Genomic DNA, 21000 nt, shown 5'->3' with positions numbered 1-21000 from the left:
GATTCTAGTGCGCGAAACGCTGTCCCACGTCTACTAAAACCTCGCTCCAAACTACACATTGGAGCCTTCAACGTACGTACTTTAAGTCAAATCGGTCAACAGGCCTCCTCAGCTAAAACCCTAGAATCTCGTACCATTGATGTATGCTGTGTCTCCGAAACACGCATACAGGATCCCAGTGTGGTCATTCACTTGACCTCACCTCGCCAAAATGGACAGCCAACGAAATACACCCTCCGTGTATCTGGCGACCCGTTGGCTAGTTCTCACGGACTTGCAGGTGTAGGCATAGCACTAAGTACAAGGGCAGAACAGGCACTACTAGAATGGATCCCCGTTAACAGTCGCCTATGTGCTGTCCGGCTAAATGGCTCCGTAAGAACTCGAAGGATAGGGACACACGTCGTTGCCTTTTCGTCGTTTCTGCCTACGCTCCCACTGACTGCAGCCATGATGAAGTGAAAGATGACTTTTACAGAAAGCTCTCTGAGCTTCTTCAGAAAGCTAAGCGCTCAGGCATAGTAGTCGTAGCGGGTGACTTTAATGCCCAGGTAGGCAGCTTACATCAAACAGAAAGACATTTAGGTGGGTGTTTTAGTATTCCGGCTCAACGAACCGATAATGGTAATCGTCTGTTGCAACTATGCTCAGACAATCGTTTATTTTTAGCAAGCACTAATTTTAAACATAAGGAGAGACATCGTCTAACATGGCGGCCACCTGCACCAAACCAACGATGGACTCAAATAGACCATATTGTCATCAGTCATCGTTGGAGAGGCTCAATAGAAGATTGTCGCTCGTATTGGAATACTTGTTTAGACTCTGATCACGCTTTAATACGAGCACGCATTTGTCTGCGCCTCAATGGACGCAGGAAAAGTACACTAAGAAGACCCATTAGGATTGAACTGGAGGACGAGAAAGCCGAATGCGAATTCCAGAAACAACTGAGTTCACATCTAGGCAGTTCTGTAAACAAGACTGACCCAGATGCTGCTTGGAAAGACATACGAACAGCTGTGGAAACAGCAGTAACATCTATTAGTCATTTAAACCATAGGGCTCCAAAAAACCAATGGATTTCTTCTAAGTCTATTTCACTGATGAATTCGCGTAAACTCATCACAGTTTAGCAGTTTAGCTGGCCTTCAGCTACTGCACAACTACCCACTATTCCCAGAAAACCTGAATGGAACATTGAAGTAGGCCCCCCGACCCTACTTGAAGTTCAAAAGGCTATAGGTAATCTGAAACGAGGAAGAGCAGGTGGTCCAGATGGATTGGCTCCTGAGGTCTTTAAATATGGTGGCCCAATTTTAGCGACTAGGTTGACTAATATTCTGACTAAAATCTGGGAGTTGGACGTAATCCCATCCGACTGGTCACAATCACTTATTGTCCCAATATATAAGAAGGGGTCCAAACCATCCTGCGATAACCATAGAGGGATTAGTCTGACTAACGTAGCATCTAAAATACTAGCCTCAATAATTATCGGGCGCCTAACTAAGACTCGTGAACTGCAAACACGAGAAAATCAGGCTGGCTTCAGACCTGGTCGTGGCTGTATCGACCACATATTCACCATTCGTCAAGCTTTAGAGCACAGACATGCTTATCGGCGTCCGACAATGATAATTTTTCTTGACTTAAAAGCAGCATTTGACTCTGTAGACCGAGAGGTTCTGTGGCAGTGTCTGTCATTGAAAGGTGTACCTCAGAAGTACATAAACCTTGTGAAGGCTCTTTACTCGAACAGTACCGGTCGAGTGAGAGCTTATGGCGAACTGTCATATGATTTTACAACCTCAAGTGGTGTCCATCAAGGCTGTCCACTATCCCCATTTTTGTTTAACTTCATTATAGACCTGTTGCTGGAAATAACACTCTCGTCGACTGAATTTTCAGGGATTGATCTCTCAGACTAATCAGGAATTGATCAACCGGGGGTTACACTAAGCGACTTCGAATACGCAGATGACATAGTCCTGTTTGGTTAAGACGCTAACAAAATGCAGAGTCTTCTGGTAGAACTGAGTAATAATGGCAAGATATTTGGGATGCGTTTCTCCCCATCTAAATGTAAATTGTTACTTCAAGACTGGCCTGCGTCAAAACCTGAACTAAGGATAGGAAATGAAGTAGTCGAAAGCGTCGACAACTTCACTTAAGATGGTGGAGAAAATTTGTAGCTCAGGTGGGTGATTTTGATGTTGGTTTGTTCTCTGAGCTGGATGGTTTGGTCGTGGAGCTTTCATTGTCCTTCTGAACGACATCATCAGCACAAACTTCGGGTAGAAGTGAAGTGTTTGAATTTCTCCACATGTGATTCACAGCTTGTCCTCTGCACCTCGATGTTGATTGGTTCTTATTGACCTTAAATCTGTCATTGTTTATTTCTTTGTTTTGGTTGTATCTCCTATTGGTTTGATCTTTGTTCCTATGTTCCTACATAATTTTCTTGATTGGTTGATAGATTGGATTGATTTCAATATGTTTGTTTATTGCTGATTGACCTGAGTGCCAAGCTTCTAAAAATTCTCTGGTATTTTTGGAATTGCCTCTGTCCAAAATCTGCACATTTTCCCAGTCGAATGTATGTCCGTAGTTGTCCACGTGTATTGATATGAGTGAAGAAATGTCGTGGCGTTTGACTGCTAATTGGTGTTCATGTAGGCGAAGATGCAGGGGGCGTCCGCTTTGTCCAATATAGTGTTTGTTGCAGTTGGTACAATTTATCTTGTAGATGATGTTTGTTTTGTCTTCTTTTGCCATTTCATCTTTTGGTTTGCATAAGATTGAGTGGAGGGACATTGTTGGTTTGTGGGCTACACCTATTCCGAAGGTTTTTAGCAGCCTTGTTGTCGTTTCCGATATACCCTTTATGTATGGTAGGGTGATCCTTTTGTTGATTTTTATACTTGATTTCGTTTCTGATGGTGTGTGGACTGGTATTTTTTGATGAAATTGATTGGGTAGCCGTTCTTTTGAAGAATGGTTTTCAGGTGTTTTTCTTCATTTTTTCGTGCTGTGATTGTATTGCAGTGTGTTCTCACCCTCTTGAACAAAGTTTGTACACAGTTGATTTTGTGAGTTCTTGGGTTTTTGTTATTGTAGTTGAGAATTTGATCGGTGTGGGTCGGCTTCCTGTGCACTTGAGTCTCTAGTTTTCCTGTGTCAGTTCTGGTGATTAATACATCTAAGAATGGTAACTTGTTGTCCGACTCTTGTTCCATTGTGAACTTGATGTCGTTGAAGACGTTGTTGATCTGCTTGTAGGTGTTTTCTAGTTCCTCCTTTTTGACGATGACGAATGTGTCGTCTACATAACGAATCCAAATTTTTGGTTTGATCACTGGTAGAATTGTGGTTTCTAGTCGTTGCATTACTGCTTCCGCGATGAGTCCTGATATTGGTGATCCCATTGGTGTCCCTTTTGTTTGTTTGTAGATTTTGTTATTGAATTGGAAATATGTTGTTAGACATAGATCTATGAGTTCAAGTAGGCTTTGACTTTGAGGTTTCGTGTATTTCGCGAGGTTTTCGTCGTTGGTTAGAAGCAAGGACAGAGTTTCTTTTGCTAGGTTTGGTTCAATTGAAGTGAATAGTGCTGTTACATCGAAGGATATCATTAGTTCGTCGTCGTTGATTTGAATGTTCCTAATCTGATCAAGGAATTGTGTGGCTGGTTTGATGGAGTGGTTCGACGAATCTACTAAATGTTTCAGTATTCTTGAGATTTCTCTTGATAAATTGTACGTTGGTGTTCCTGGTAGTGCTACAATTGGACGTAGTGGGATGTTTGGTTTGTGTATCTTTGGTCTGCCGTAGAACCGAGGGAGTACTGGTCCATTAGATTTCATTCTCCATTGATCTTGCTTCGTTATTTCTCCTGCTTTGACGAGTTTGTTTAAAGTTTTGGAAATGCGATTGTCTAGTTTTTGACTGGATTTATGTCCATCGGTTTGTATGTACTTTTGTCCTCGAGTATTTTCTCGGCTTTCTTGATGTATTCTTCTTTGTCCATAATCACCATGGTACGTCCTTTGTCTGCTGGAACGATGAAAATATCTTTTCTGGTTCTGAGTTTCTTCGAAGCTGTTTGTTCTTGTGACGTCAGTTGGTTGTTGCCCTTCATCCGTTGAGTTAGTGGTACTATAGATTGTCTTATTTCCTGTTGCGTTTCCTCACTTATTCCGGAAGTTTTGAGTGATGGCTCTAGTGCTGCGTAGAATGCTAGTTTTGAGGCATCGTTTGTATTGTAATTTAATCCTTTTCGGAGTAGCTGTTCTTCTGTGTTTGTTAGTGGTTGTTTTGATAGGTTGACCACGCTGTTGTTTGTGTTTTCTTCTATAGTTGGTTTTGAGATTTTGATTATTTTCTTTTTAAGGATGTTTCCTCTTTTTTCTCTGTGTCGTTTGCATAATGTTTCGATGGCTGTTGTCAAGGTTTCGAAATGTTCTGATGTGAGTGTCTGTTGCAGCTTCCTCTTTTGATCCTCTATGACATGTTGGTATTTGCGGATCCTGTAATGTGCGTCCGCTATCAACAGATGAACCATTTTTCTTCCGCTTGGCTCAGCTACCAAACCATCCAGGTCAGAGAACAAACCAACATCAAAATCATCCATATGAGCTACAAATCTTCTCCACCATCTCAAAATCATACGAGCGTAGTACGCTTCTCGTTGTTCGAAAATGGGAGAATTTCGCCAAAAGGCAAGCTTCCACTCGAGAACAACTATATTTTTTCCACGAGTGCATTCGCCAGCATGTTCTGCCAACAAGTGTAAGATACAGACCTCCAATCAACTGCCCATTAGGATGGAAAATAGCTGAGCAAAGTGGAAGAAAAATGGTTCATCTAATGATAACGGACGCACATTACAGGATCCGCAAATACCAACATGTCATAGAGGACCAAAAGAGGAAGCTACAACAGACACTCACATCAGAACATTTCGAAACCTTGACAACAGCCATCGAAACATTATGCAAACGACACAGAGAAAAAAGAGGAAACATCCTTAAAAAGAAAATAATCAAAATCTCAAAACCAACTATAGAAGAAAACACAAACAACAGCGTGGTCAACCTATCAAAACAACCACTAACAAACACAGAAGAACAGCTACTCCGAAAAGGATTAAATTACAATACAAACGATGCCTCAAAACTAGCATTCTACGCAGCACTAGAGCCATCACTCAAAACTTCCGGAATAAGTGAGGAAACGCAACAGGAAATAAGACAATCTATAGTACCACTAACTCAACGGATGAAGGGCAACAACCAACTGACGTCACAAGAACAAACAGCTTCGAAGAAACTCAGAACCAGAAAAGATATTTTCATCGTTCCAGCAGACAAAGGACGTACCATGGTGATTATGGACAAAGAAGAATACATCAAGAAAGCCGAGAAAATACTCGAGGACAAAAGTACATACAAACCGATGGACATAAATCCAGTCAAAAACTAGACAATCGCATTTCCAAAACTTTAAATAAACTCGTCAAAGCAGGAGAAATAACGAAGCAAGATCAATGGAGAATGAAATCTAATGGACCAGTACTCCTTCGGTTCTACGGCAGACCAAAGATACACAAACCAAACATCCCACTACGTCCAATTGTAGCACTACCAGGAACACCAACGTACAATTTATCAAGAGAAATCTCAAGAATACTGAAACATTTAGTAGATTCGTCGAACCACTCCATCAAACCAGCCACACAATTCCTTGATCAGATTAGGAACATTCAAATCAACGACGACGAACTAATGATATCCTTCGATGTAACAGCACTATTCACTTCAATTGAACCAAACCTAGCAAAAGAAACTCTGTCCTTGCTTCTAACCAACGACGAAAACCTCGCGAAATACACGAAACCTCAAAGTCAAAGCCTACTTGAACTCATAGATCTATGTCTAACAACATATTTCCAATTCAATAACAAAATCTACAAACAAACAAAAGGGACACCAATGGGATCACCAATATCAGGACTCATCGCGGAAGCAGTAATGCAACGACTAGAAACCACAATTCTACCAGTGATCAAACCAAAAATTTGGATTCGTTATGTAGACGACACATTCGTCATCGTCAAAAAGGAGGAACTAAAAACCCATACAAGCAGATCAACAACGTCTTCAACGACATCAAGTTCACAATGGAACAAGAGTCGGACAACAAGTTACCATTCTTAGATGTATTAATCACCAGAACTGACACAGGAAAACTAGAGACTCAAGTGCACAGGAAGCCGACCCACACCGATCAAATTCTCAACTACAATAACAAAAACCCAAGAACTCACAAAATCAACTGTGTACAAACTTTGTTCAAGAGGGTGAGAACACACTGCAATACAATCACAGCACGAAAAAATGAAGAAAAACACCTGAAAACCATTCTTCAAAAGAACGGCTACCCAATCAATTTCATCAAGAAATACCAGTCCACACACCATCAGAAACGAAATCAAGTATAAAAATCAACAAAAGGATCACCCTACCATACATAAAGGGCATATCGGAAACGACAACAAGGCTGCTAAAAACCTTCGGAATAGGTGTAGCCCACAAACCAACAATGTCCCTCCACTCAATCTTATGCAAACCAAAAGATGAAATGGCAAAAGAGGACAAAACAAACGTCATCTACAAGATAAATTGTACCAACTGCAACAAACACTATATTGGACAAAGTGGACGCCCCCTGCATCTTCGCCTACATGAACACCAATTAGCAGTCAAACGCCACGACATTTCTTCACTCATATCAATACACGTGGACAACTACGGACATACATTCGACTGGGAAAATGTGCAGATTTTGGACAGAGGCAATTCCAAAAATACCAGAGAATTTTTAGAAGCTTGGCACTCAGGTCAATCAGCAATAAACAAACATATTGAAATCAATCCAATCTATCAACCAATCAAGAAAATTATGTAGGAACATAGGAACAAAGATCAAACCAATAGGAGATACAACCAAAACAAAGAAATAAACAATGACAGATTTAAGGTCAATAAGAACCAATCAACATCGAGGTGCAGAGGACAAGCTGTGAATCACATGTGGAGAAATTCAAACACTTCACTTCTACCCGAAGTTTGTGCTGATGATGTCGTTCAGAAGGACAATGAAAGCTCCACGACCAAACCATCCAGCTCAGAGAACAAACCAACATCAAAAACAACTTCACTTATCTTGGAAGTCTGATCAGCCCTAATGGGTTGGTGTCTGATGAAATCTCTACACGGATTCAAAAATCCCGTTTGGATTTTGCCAACTTACGTCACCTATGGTGAAGGCGAGATATCCGTCTATCAATTAAGGGACGAGCATACTGTGTAGCAGCTAGCTCTCTTTTACTTTACGGTTGTGAAACATGGCCATTAAGAGTAGAAGATATACGCAAGTTACTAGTATTTGACCACAGATGCCTTAGAAATATTGCTTGCATCTGCTGGGATAACCGGGTAAGTAATAGTGAGGTTAGACGCAGGGTATTAGGGAATGATGGTAAATCAGTTGATGAGGTCATGAATCTTCATCGACTGAGATGGTTGGGCCACGTGTTACGTATGCCTGAACACCGATTACCACGACGCGCTATGCTGACTAGTGTAGGGGATGGTTGGAAGAAAGTTAGGGGCGGCTAAACCAAAACGTGGCATCTGTGCTTGAAGTCACCAACTTCTAGTCTGAGCCACGTTGGTAGATGCAGACTACTTGGTTGGGGTCCGCGTGACTATCGTAACCAATGGTTGGAGACTCTGGGTGACATGGCTCAGAATCGATCACAATGGCGTAGGTTTATACACTCTTTATCTTCCCTTAAACCTTGAGATTAAAATTGCTTCACATTTGTCTTCCTTCCTGTACTATATCCTTATATACAACCTATCTTTTATATACTACCACCACTAAATTAACTACTTCTATGAATCCGGTGTTCATCTTGTTGTGCTAACGGAGTATGGCAACTTGGACCGATGCATAAATGTGCCTGGTCCTACGTTGTAGCTGACTGACTATGAGATAGTCAAACTACCTGGCTTCCAAAATCAAAGGTAGAGCAAAGCTCAAATTATCAGGCATTTTAGTATATAGTGCCCCCAAATGCCCTGGTACGGCCGAGAGTGGGGACAGTCCGCTCTCCCTCTCGAAATGCTCTCACATGGCCACGCGTATATAGCCTCTGTCAAGGAAGTTCTACTCACTGCCTTCCCACAGTGGCTGGGGTGTTGTTCACGGAAGTGAGAGGGCGAAAAGCGAATGTCCGGCACTTTAACCGGGTTGGCGAACACGAAAAGTTCACCTGGGGGAGTTGGAAAACCCTGATTCCAAACCAATGGTGCACATGGGCTCCAGTATCCTGAGGGAACAAATGGTGTATGAACCAATTGTTGGTCACCAGCTGCCATGAAACTGCATATCCTCACGATGCACCACTGCGTTGTGGGTTAGACCTTTAGGTCGAAGGCTCCGGGTGTGGCCCGCTAAGAAAACCACCTGCCTCAGCTTGGGTACCTGGGCAGCATCACAGCCCTCACGTAAATCGAGTGAGATTTGTGTGGCGCATATGTATCTGGTGCTTCCTTGTACCAATATTTATGTGTTTAAATAAAATAAAATGTATATAAATTCAATTAGTATTGTTTGTTTGAATCTTCCCATCGATGTGTTAGGACTGCAACTGGTCAGTCTCTAATTGGCATATGTGCATATTGTGCGTATTGCCTCGATATAGCCATAATTCACAATCATGGTAAGCAATTGAATTTAATTGAATTTAAACTTCACCCCATCGCACAAGCAAGTGGTTATCAGGACTCAGTGGCCGAGTAGATAACGCGATGGCGTTTGAAGCAAGGGTACTAGGTTCGAGTCCTAGAATGAACATCAACTCTGAGGTGCAGGTACATCCAGCTGACGAGTCCCAAATAGGACGAAACGCGCGTCCTTGATTCCACTGCTAGCCACTATCCATCTCTAAATAGTATATAGTTCATGAGAATGCTTATCTTATTACAATGAGAGTAGGAAAGTCAGCGAGGTTGTTGGTAGAAACTAGAGTATATTGTAAGCATATCTTGTACCTCCCGACCGTTGCTGCTACCTTGACGTGTTGATCGGGCTTGCCTATCGTGATGAACCAATCAAGCTATACTGGCTGGAACAATCGTTCCTCAAGGTCCTACCATGCTAGACAGGTCGGTTGAGGAGCGGTGAGACTAAAAGCAGCAAACCTAAGGTCCGAAGGCGAAGTCGTACTGCTGACTGTACAGAGGTGTGACAGCAGTAAGGTGTTTCCTTCAGACAACCAGCATGACATTTTATTAAATAGAAAGCAGTCTCCGGATATAACGGTGACTGTCCATAAGTCATATTATTACCCATGACTACACACAGTTAAAGAAATTAAGTATCTAGTTTTGTGTACTTTAAAACCCAACACATCGATTTCTACAAAACTTGGAGGATTTCCAAGTGAGGCGTCATAACTATGTTACAACTGTAACTTCTCTATCCAAGTGATCTGCTAAATATGTTCGAAAATATTCGAAATTATCAGCTTCTGAGGATAGCCTTTTTGATCTTCCCACAACAGATACCACTTAGGTGTCAATCACTAAGGTGCTTAGGAAACATATCCAACAACTCTCTACCTAGTCAAGTGATGCTAGCTGATGTGATAGACTGGATGAAGGCTAGGAATGGCCAAACCAAGAAGTGACGTTTGTAAATGAAGTCACTTACTGTCAGTTTAAGCCAGGCTAGTAGATTTATATTACTTGGTTGAGTTCCGTGTAATAACCACTAGCAGCGGTTGGGAATGTTGGTTATACGGTTCAGAATAAGCCACAATAAAGCAGCTAAACTTATTACCTATCATTCTCTAGATATTGAACTTCAATAATCTTTCGTGCATACCCTCCCCGTTTTTTTGAAACATACTTTCCTTAGTCTTTATCACTGTCATGGTCACTACACTATTTTGATTACTTTGTTATTTATCATGTTAATTTCATTTTGTCGTGCTGTAGTGTGGCAGATGGGGTCAAGACATGGTTACGAGAAAGCGTGCAGTATGACTAAGAGAAGTCTATGGGAGTAGAGTGAAACAGTGCGGGACCAATTCAATAGATTATTGCCTATTGATTTGGAGTGGTCAGTTGTGTATTTTCTGTAAACAGAGTCTGTAGGATTTCATAAATTGGTAACAAGCCTTTACAACATGAAACCAGGACACATTTGCCAAAAATTTTATACCATTTTAAATTTTTTAGTGATAACGTAAACAACTATTAAAAACTTGGATCGGTTCACAATTGTAGCTGTTTATACGTTGGTTATAACTCACTGTAAGTTGAACGACCTGTAGTAAGTAGAGGTGTAGTCCAATGTGTTTGAAACCGTTTTGCAATATAATAAAATCGTAGCTAAGGATAAAATTATGTTGTTCTTCGTATTATTAGAATGTATTGCAATCATTCATATCAAATCCCGGTGGTTCAAAGAACTTACAACACAGACTTAAGTTTATTAGGCAGAAGCACTATCTGATTGTTGATTTAGTTCTCACATTACCCTTTAAGATGCTTTATATGAGAAACATGTTTCGTATGCAAGTCGACAATTTAGACAAGAACCTGTTTTAGAACTTAAAATAACGTTATCTCTCACCGTACATATTTATCAACGACGGATAAGTAGCGACCTCACGTGTTAAGTGTTTACTATGGCCATAAGATTAAACAAGTGCTCAAGTGAAAAGAGAAAAGGAAATAATCGTTAATACTCTTAGTGCTCTGGAATTTGTCTTGGAAAAGTTTAGTCTCGCTATGCTAACGTGGGATGATAACCTGAGCTAATGTACTGTTTCATATTACATAAGATTAACTAGTTGATCAAGTGAAATAATCATTCTCAAGTTTCTGAGTTATTTCCTGATCGATTCGGTCCATAATTTAATTCTTTATGACACCACATCTCACCCTTGCAAAGTTTGTGGTGTGAATTTTGTTAAATATCGAGCAACCTTACTCGTTGAGCAATTTTTCATATTGCGATTTTCTACTTCCTCAATAGCTTGAAGTATTATTGTGAATAAGTAATCCCAGTAAGGGAGCTATAATATTTGTAACAATCCAATGGACCCTTGGAATTCTTTTGAACTGGAATCAGGATCACACATTTATTTTGGTATGTGGGCAGCAAATTTCCATTATTTAAGCGAAACATAGTATCGCCTACAATAACTGACTGATCAATATAAGGAGTTTTACCACGATCCATGTTTTTGGAGCGGCTTTCTATACAGTTGTACAGATACCTCAAGGTGTCGTACCAGGAAGCATTGTGTCTACCACACTTCACAATAATGTTGAAGGGACCTTTTTGCTGTATGATAAGCACCTAATCCTGCTTGCTTCTCGCTAACCCTACACACTAATTTAAATTGACATGGAAAAATGTTGACCGGACATGAAATCATTCTAACATCTAAAATAACACAACTGGACTCACCGGCAGATAAACGTTTCCACATCATTTCTAAACTTGCGAACTAAATGGTGTGCTCGGATATGACTAACAAAATCTCTTTGTGTTGGGAAAAGCTTTCTACTTTCGTTCCCTTCAGCTAAGGAGCAGTATTCACAAAACCAAACGTGATCCATGGTTATGTATTTTAAACCTATTTTCACTACCCATGCTACAGCTGCTCTGTGACTAATAATCCATCAGGAACTCCATGAACACATGTTACTGACTGACGACGCGATGGGTTGAAACCGCTACCGGGTCTCAAGGTTATTCTATACAACATCCAATCCGTAGGCTATCTTCCTCTAACAATTTACTTATATAGATCAGTGTATTTAGCAAAGCTTTCCGAAGGAAAAAATTATGTCAAATTTCCATATGCAGGTATCTCACCAAACTAAAGAGCTTGACAGGAACTCGATATCATTCCTGGGTCAACTTTTACAGACGCAACTTGGGTAAAGGTATTGGGTCAGTCATCGGCACAAGCAGTGTTTCAAGCTCTTCTTCTAGATAATCGGTTCAGTAGTTTCCGTTCCATCCATACGCTTGTTCTACAACAGCTATATCGCCAGAATTAGTAACAACTACATTGCCAGGCAGCCAACCTATTGTTATCATTAAAGTATTGGCAAATTCAATTGTAACAAAAATATCTACATAAAAATGACCTTGGTTAGGTATTTCCAAGATGAGTTTGTCAACTTTTTCTCCGTCTTACCAGCGAACTTTTATCCTACTTTGTACGACTTGATATGTATTTTTGGACTAAACATACTTCAAATGTCATCCAACTAAAAATCCCTTATCCTCTGCATCAAAAAAATGAATAGCAGCTGGAAACAACTTGAAAGAATTACTCAGAACATAGTGAGATAGAGAATGATGGTGGGCGGCCTATGCTGCTCTACGAGGGGCAACGGTCGCAAGTAAGTCTGCATCACGGATTATTCTACTTTAACTCAATCAAATAAGGGCATAGTACTGATACGACGAACCAAGTTTCCAGTATCGGACATAAAGGGTCAGCTTCTATTATTTGTAAGGCAATTACTGTGTGATCTAAACTGGTAGGTCTCATCAAATCTCTTTAAAGCTGATGTCACTGAATCCTACGGACTGTAAGACTGCTAACTGAAAAAGTAGTACAGCCAATCAATGACGGTACTATAAATTGTTTCACCACATTGAACTATCAAATGGTTCGCAAGCAGAAGTATTTCGAGAAGGTTGTGTTGAGATAGGCATCCATTTAAAAGTTTTGGCAACAACTTCTGGCAGTTCTTGTTATGCCTCCAAACAACTCAGTGGATTAACTAGAACCCATTCACTTTGGATCATACCAGTCAATAGAATCCTTTAACACTTAGGTTTTGCCGATCATAAAACAACCACAGACTTCCTAGTAATATCTCCTTGTACTCTCAAAATAATCAAAGAGCATCACGGGCAACATGAAGCTGTACTAATATCAGAAGATATGTTTGCTGAGAAACCTATGCTAGATGCAATCATAAGTGGTGAAGATGGCCTAACTTTATGTATCACTGAAGTATTGACGAACACTCGGCATCCTTTTTAATGCCATACTAGTCAGCATCCTTCCCACAAACCTAACGGATAAATTTAAGGAAGCAGTTTTCAGTCCATAAGCAAGCAATGAAAACTTATCACATGACGAGGAAAAATCATTTTTGTTCCAAAGCAATTCCACATATGGGCACATTCATTTTTCGTTGTAACAGAAATCCTGGCCCCTATCACAGGTATCGTGTTACCCAAACACATCGAATTAGTCACCTATTTAGGTGATTAAAGACCAGTAAATGAAAACGCTGGTTTATCCTTTGGAGGAGCAGAGTCCTCAGCATTCAGTTACACATTGAACCTGAACGTTCATTAAATACTTATCGAGTGCATTGAACTTGATCTGGTGAAATTTCCATAACAAATGAGCCATTTAGCCCAACACATCTTAACTGAATACTACATCTTCGCAACCCTCTGAAATGCTAGAAATGTTAAAAATGGACCCGATAACATCTTGAATTTGCCAACCATATATCCCTTAAGCAATTCAATTTGGTCTTTATTTCACACAGTTCTTTAGAAAGTAGCAATAATTATCATTCAAATAGCTATTATGGATGACATGCTGTAAAGGCTACGGTAGACTAACAAGCTTTACCCCTTATCTGATTGAAATAAAAGTACTTTCTAAAGTCTACTTACTATAACGGGATTTTTATGGTTGTTTGACACCTCAGAGCCACTTCACACGTTCTAATAATAAATATATATTCTCAGACCACAATATGTTACATGGGGCTTGCCAGCTTGCGGGCATGATCAAGCTGTTACAAATGCCATATGGTTTATTGTTATAAGTAAGGCAGTAATGTTATGAAACACACTGGTTAGAGAAACGCGGGAATACATTTTCGTACATTAGGATATGGGCGTCAGTAGACTGGAATGTCGATATATGTGTCGGCGCGCCTCGTAGAGGTCGCGTTGCGACAAGCAACTGATGATCGAGAACGGATGCGAGTAAGGTCCAGAGCTGTTTGTAACAAGAAATACTGCAGTGAATGCATAACCAGTCAACTGAGGGCATCAACTTTTTTATTTTGTGCCTCTCGATGGTGTCTCCAAATAAATAATCCAAGGTATTAATAAAAGTGTTTGACGAAGTCATATGCTCAATAGGTGTTTTCAGAGGTATACCGAATGGGTGCTGAAAATGAGAGAAAGGGAAGGATGAGAAGCAGAAGTGAGGGGGTTCATGACTAGTGAATTTTATTCATTTGTGACGGAATAAGTAAAGTATGACTACCTAAACTTATTCTCTTTTATTAGGTCAATTTTTGAGCAAGCGCATTTGAGGGACTAAACAGAAGAAGCCGAAAGTATGGTGATGGATGGATAGAGATTATATATGTAGAGGTGATTCAAAAGAGCTAAATGTTTGAGATTATGTGTACGTTTTAAATGTAGCAAGGAAATCACCGTATCTGGATACACGAATAGTTTTCTTCATGGCAATTATTATTATTCCTTTATTTTCTCCCTTTCGTTCCTTATAATCAACTCTATGTTCTTCTCAATTACACAGAACCGGATTTATTATTATTCTTGTATCGCTATTATTTTTCTTTTTCCTTTCTCTTTTTCAGATATAGCAGATTTTATGTCAACACTATTGAAACTTGTGTATTGTCACATTTTCGAAGAAACCCGAAATAATTTCTTCACAACACTTGCGTACCCATGAGATGTTTGTGAATAATAAGAATAATAACTCGTTTCTATTGTAACAACTTCTTAAGAATCATGAGTGCATTACCATTTAACGTAGTTGTCCATTTTTTATTGTAATAGGATTTCTCGGTATGAAGTAAGGTCGATCCCAAATTACAGACATGATTTAAAAAGGTAATTTGTGTAATAAAGTATCATCAGTACCATTGGTTCGTGATATCCCATTTGACCATAAAGAGCCGTATTTTACCAAATTGTTCTGCCCTACAGACATGTGTGGATCGAGGTTATCTCCCCACCATCAAGTTTACTGGTCGTTAACGCCACTCTCTCTCCTTTTGTGTATTTATTTAAACATATAAATATTGGTGCAAGGGGGCACCAGATTTATATGCGCCATACGAAACAATGGAAATGGGAAGAGAAAGGGGTAAGATGCATATATATATAAAAAAGTAATAGTGAGGGAAACGGAAATGTACAACCAGAAGAACTATATCAGTTAAGGAGGTTATAACCACTCTGTGCAGAAAGTAAAAGAAGGTTACAGCAGGATCGCGATTGGTTTCTATTCTGAGCCATATCTGATAACGTCTCTAACCACTGTGTTGCACCATCTCTAGGACCCCAGCCAGGGAGTCGTGAAGGACCAACAGAAGCCAGACCTGCACAGCTTTCTTTCATAATATGACACCATGTCACACTGACCAACACCATGTCATACACTGGCCATATAAAATAACGTTTTCTGCTCACGATGCTTTTCTCGCTCCCACTAAAAGCCAGACAATTTACATCATTATTATTACTACTATTATTTACCACGCTTACTCACTCCCTTTTATTCTTAATTTTGTGTATCTTTACTTCCCAACTTATGCAGCAGCTCCCTCATGGTCGAAACTCTGTTCCATCTCCTTTTTTGACGTTAGACTCTCTTACGTTTGTGATGTGCGTGAATATTGCTTTAATCTTGGCTCCCTGTCGGAATACACTGACTCTACTAGTTCTACGTTGCAGGCACACCAGACGGCTAGAGCTTCCGTATTATGGGCTAGATATCCAATTGGTATGTCACACTACTATGAAGACAACTAATGATATAAGTTATAAAGCACTGGTTCAAGTGTGTGTGGTCTAGAGATAGTAAGGATAGATAGCAAATCAAAGAGTTCGCAAGAGAATTTTAAAGTTTTCAGAGTAAGAAAAGAAAACACTGAGCGAATCACAAGAATTTAGGACATTGTGGGCTTCTCATGATCGTCCACAGTTGATCAGCAACGATGAGATTAGTGAGTTATCTGTCAACCTGCAATAGAAATAAAGGACATAGCACTTGGGAAGAATAATGCAATTTAAACCATTAGAGGGATTCAGAATCTGAAAGTGAGTAGTAGGATCAGAAGGCCATGACCAATGATCAGTGAATAATGAGAGAGAGTGGATCATATGTTCTATTATTTGATCATATTTATATTATTGACAATGGCCGTCCGTTATATTCGTGATCTGTCTATTATTAGGCCATCTATAATAAAGTTCGTTAGTTCCAGTTACTTTTCTTCACATTTTAGCAAGGCCGTCTCAAAATACCACTACTCAATAATGTTTGATAGAGCTTGAATAATTAATGCCTGCTCAGTGTATGGAATGGAACACAACCAATCATCCAAAATCTCAAGAAGTGCCAGTAATGAATGAACACTTGTAACTATCATTAAAACAGCGGAGGAAGCGATTGAAAAATCAAAAATGCTCACAGTGGCCTAAAATTATACAGTGAAAACTCATTGGATGAGTAGATGAAAAGTGGTTATCAGCGGGAATCTACCTAAAACTACTTCAAGATGCCAATTGGAGGTTAGGGACTATCGGGATCGAACTCCTGTCTATGAAATAGGTTGTGCAATACTTATGGCACTCTGTCAGCTACCGAAGGTTTACTTCTTCTGTGCATCCAAGAAGTAATGTTCACACTCAGATTACTGTCTAATATAAAATGCCCCAAAACGTCCAGTAACTGCAATACATATGTTGGTCTATCTCACGTATTCGATATGTTTTATTTGATGCTTTAGCGTAAAAGTACCGACTATTTTCAATAAGTTCATCAAAGAGATGATAGGCTCAGTCATGAACTGTCACCAACAATCTAGAAATTCTGGCGAAAACTGCTTAAGACATTTAAGGATTCCTTACTTTGCAAAGATTTGAAAGGCAAGTTTAATGCGGTCGCACTAGAACAATGCTGTCTTGACCCATACAATATGTTTTACGCGCCGTTCAGCCAGTCTTTTCAAAGAGCCATTGTACAACGATAATACCTCGAATAAATGGCAGTGTTGAAAAAGTATCCATGTTCTGTAAATAAATCAGTACAAAAATCGACATACATATGTAGGGATTAAAAATGTTAACCCCAGGTTGTCAGCTGAACAGTGAAAACCTAAGGTAAATAAATGGAGGAAAGTCGCCTCAGTTCCTCCATGGTTCTTACTTCACGTTTTGACCACATTAAATCGAATCCATTGAGGATCGTATATGGATCTAATGGATACGTCCATCTCTTGACCAGTCAGATCGAGTGTATTATTAGTGAAACTGCCTCATGTTATTGTGTTGTACAGTGAATCGCAGACTTCCGTTATCGATCAGCTAGCATAACTGACCAACTGCTCTGATTTTAATCCAAGCTATTCCACTCGCTAGACCTTTAGCATCCTTGGAGTAAAGGCAGCCTGTTTGGACATCTGGGCTGTCTGTTCCTGCCATCTAGATATTTCAACAAGTTATCTGTTCCCTTAGTTGTTTTAACTGACTATTATGTTACTCAAATACGTGGCCTGTTTAGGTGCGTTTGTGAAAAGTTTGCAACCTTCCTCGGCTAATTCATAGGAATATACAATCAGAGATATCATGATTGCTGGCAGTATGGATTGAAAGAGTAAACATTATTTAAACGTCTATTTCTGAAGTGCTAACATCTAACTGGTGATCGCTCAATATCGATCAAGAAATAATAAAAGGAAGCTCGCTAAAATACATTGTGTTGAGAAATATATATTGTGCTAAAGATAATAATACAGAATGAGGCTAATAATGATAAAAATAAATCGTATCTTTCCTGCACATGGTTCTCAATGACTTCCTACAACTCTCAAACCAATGGTATAGTCGAACGATCTTAGTGGCAACCCAAGTCCCTCTTTCTGATGAAAAGCTACTACGTTGGACATAGAGATCAAAACAACGGAAATTCAAATATTTTATCCGAACGCAGAAAGTGGTTTAACAAACAAACGTTAATTCAGTTGTACTAAATCAACGTTTTCTTCTCTATACTGCACGAAGATTTGTTGAGCCGCGTGGATTCAACGAATTTTGTGCATAATTCACGCGGTACAATTGTTACGTCCAATTATGAGTTTTCGCCCGTTTCAACTATTGAAGTACTGGCCGTCGATATTCGCAAATCACGAAGCCAAGTAGGCGAGAGAACCAAAACTCCAAATTAGATACCAAGTTTATTCGCAATTCACAAATAATCGACCAAAGTCATTCTAACAACAATAATTATAACAATTACAAAACAAACCTTCAATTTTGTAAGTTCCCGGAGCAAAAACTCCCAAATACCAAACCAATGACAAAAGAAACCAAAATATCGGAAAAGAATGATATAAACAAACAAGTCCAAAGGTTAAGTAAAACCAACACATCCAAAAACACAGTAAAATTGATGCACAGTAAAAAGGTTTTAATCAGCCAAATGTCTTCAGTTCTCCCGTAACAACTATACTGCGAAAACAGATACTGTATACGTGAACATTGTCTCCGACTAACTATATAGTTCGAATTTTGCCTGATACCATATGGAGAAAGGTGGTAATAAAGACGACTGTCCAGTACATGAGAATCAACGACATTAATACCAATATATTTCTCTCAAATTTCTCTCTACAATAATCAAACTAACCGGCAAACAATTACAGTAGAAAGTGAAAACTCAAAGTTGCTAACTTTTTCATATCCTAACTTTGAGTGAAGTTCAATAAAGCCTTAATACTCTAGTATCATACAATAGGATTAGCCACAGAGGTAATTCCTAACTAGAGTTTAGTGAAAAAATTTCAGTGAAAGAAGGCTCAAAAATCTGGAAATACGACAACCCAAGTCCTGAGTAAAAATGATTTATACAACATAATAAACATTATAAACACAAAGATAATTAATGTTTCTATCTGTTTTAAAAATTTTATGCTGATCTGTCCCATAACTGTGTATGTAAAGTTTTACGCTGAGGTACAATACATATTTTTACGTCTTTTGTAAGTCTGACACACACATTCAAACACATCTTAAATATACGCTCTCGTATCTTCCTTATTCACATTTCATGTCAGCTGGAAGCTTTGAAGCTGACAATGGATGAAGCCAAGTAATCAGGTATAAATAATTCCATATTTCTTCACCATACAGCTACTGTAGTGGACACATATCGTTGAATACGACCTGGTCCCGCAAGTTATTACAACAGTTCTTACTAGGTATTAGGGCAACTCCGTGAAACAGGTCAGAACATTTATTATTCCTAACGAGCTTGACAAAGAAGGTTTAGTTTAAACTAACTCCTTGAAACAATTAACTTACTAGACGTTCGATAGTATTGGGATCCTGTGAAGTTTGACGGACACTGTCAGTTACCGGTCCTCAGAAGACCATCAGTAGTATATTTCAGCACAGTTCACATGAGACCCGTTCACTCCTGCATATATTTGACATATTAGTGTGGTATCCATTTAGTTGTGATCCTATTTATCGTTCCTGCCGACTCCCGAAGAGTCTAAAGAATCTTAATGAAGGCAATGTTTGGTTCTGTCGCATTGTGGTCTCTTATATTGTCCATTTCAATCCCCGGAAGCTTCAATTTATGGCACCTCTCCTACAATTAATTTTGTTTGACATCAATTTCGTCAAGCCCTTCAATTAAATTATTTAACAGGAAATGTTATACAAAAATAACTGGTTGTCTTAATCTTTGTATTATTATTTCCTTCATGTCTGTATGAACACGTATTCCCTATCACATGTGACGGACTGTGCACATATCCCTCCCTCCAGTTTAAATGTTAACTTTCTAAAAATCGCTCGATGAACCATTCGTTTTCCCATATATATATATGTGGCTGAATCTCATTAATTGATTTGACTCCGAAACTGCCTCTGTATTCGCTTGCTCTTGCTTATTTGTAACAGCTCAGGTTGGTTGGTTAAGAGTTGACCCCAAACAACCAAGCATATGCTAAAACAGTATTGTTCAAGTATTCATTCACTTCCTTACCTTTTGTAAGCGTTATATTCCCTATTATCTTATATTGAATGTTGAGAGCCTTTGTTTGTCTGAACAGATAATCCCACGCTCCACTGTGACTGCGCGAAGATCGAAATAAAGACCCATTCACTACTTCTCTGGTTTCATCTATCAATAGCACGAGGGTTACCTTAAGGCACGAAATATTAACTCTTCTGCTCAAATTTGCTTGGTGTACCTGTAGCTTTGTGGTCTGAACCATTTAATAATAAACTGTAGTCGGCGCTTCATGTTGCCATATGAATTCACACACCTTTGGGATTTATTAAGTAACGGTTATCTGGATGATTGATTTACGGAGCCTAAGCAATTAGATCGAAGTTAATCTACTGCGAGTTTTGTCTGGAGAGGAATGGGCGACCGGTCTCTGTCTACTCTTCAGTTCCATATTTCTTGCTTTTCTACAAATCACTGGTTTCAATCACCAAACCTACACTATCTCGGATTATGAAAATACAGGGTCTTATAAGCGGTGGATAGCCGGTGTTTTGATCGTTAAATTTTTTGTAGATTAACCAACACGGTCGGTACGGTCACGGACAATATTTGAGTTTTTCAGAACATTTTACAAACATGGAGACCGAAACTGCAGTAATAAATACTCAGAAAACAAACCTACCGACAATAAGTTAAAGCCCGGATTGTTTGCACAAAAAGTTGTTTCCAGGTGAAGGCAATATTTTCAAATTAATCACATTTATGAATATGATTAATGTCTGTATGTGATGTTATCCATACCGTTTTCGCACCACCTGTCGTATATTATATCACCAGGCGAAAGATTCAACCGAAATTAC

General features: G+C 39.3%; 1 protein-coding gene across 1 annotated transcript in view; it reads right to left on the bottom strand.

Annotated features, from left to right (window-relative positions):
- The window catches only part of Smp_159750 (putative vacuolar protein sorting), a gene marked incomplete at both ends in the record, with an annotated part of 41320 nt that extends 29615 nt beyond the window's left edge, over positions 1-11705 (bottom strand). The window contains one exon of the mRNA XM_018793299.1: positions 11554-11705. Within this exon, the coding sequence (XP_018647825.1) occupies positions 11554-11705 (152 nt within the window). The remainder of the gene's footprint in view (positions 1-11553) is intronic.
- Between the last annotated feature and the right edge of the window lie 9295 nt (positions 11706-21000).

The sequence above is a fragment of the Schistosoma mansoni genome, chromosome 1, assembly GCF_000237925.1.
Source record: "Schistosoma mansoni strain Puerto Rico chromosome 1, complete genome".
NCBI lineage: Eukaryota > Metazoa > Platyhelminthes > Trematoda > Strigeidida > Schistosomatidae > Schistosoma > Schistosoma mansoni.
Note: the sequence above shows the minus strand (reverse complement) of the source record. Positions and strands in the feature narration are given on the sequence as shown.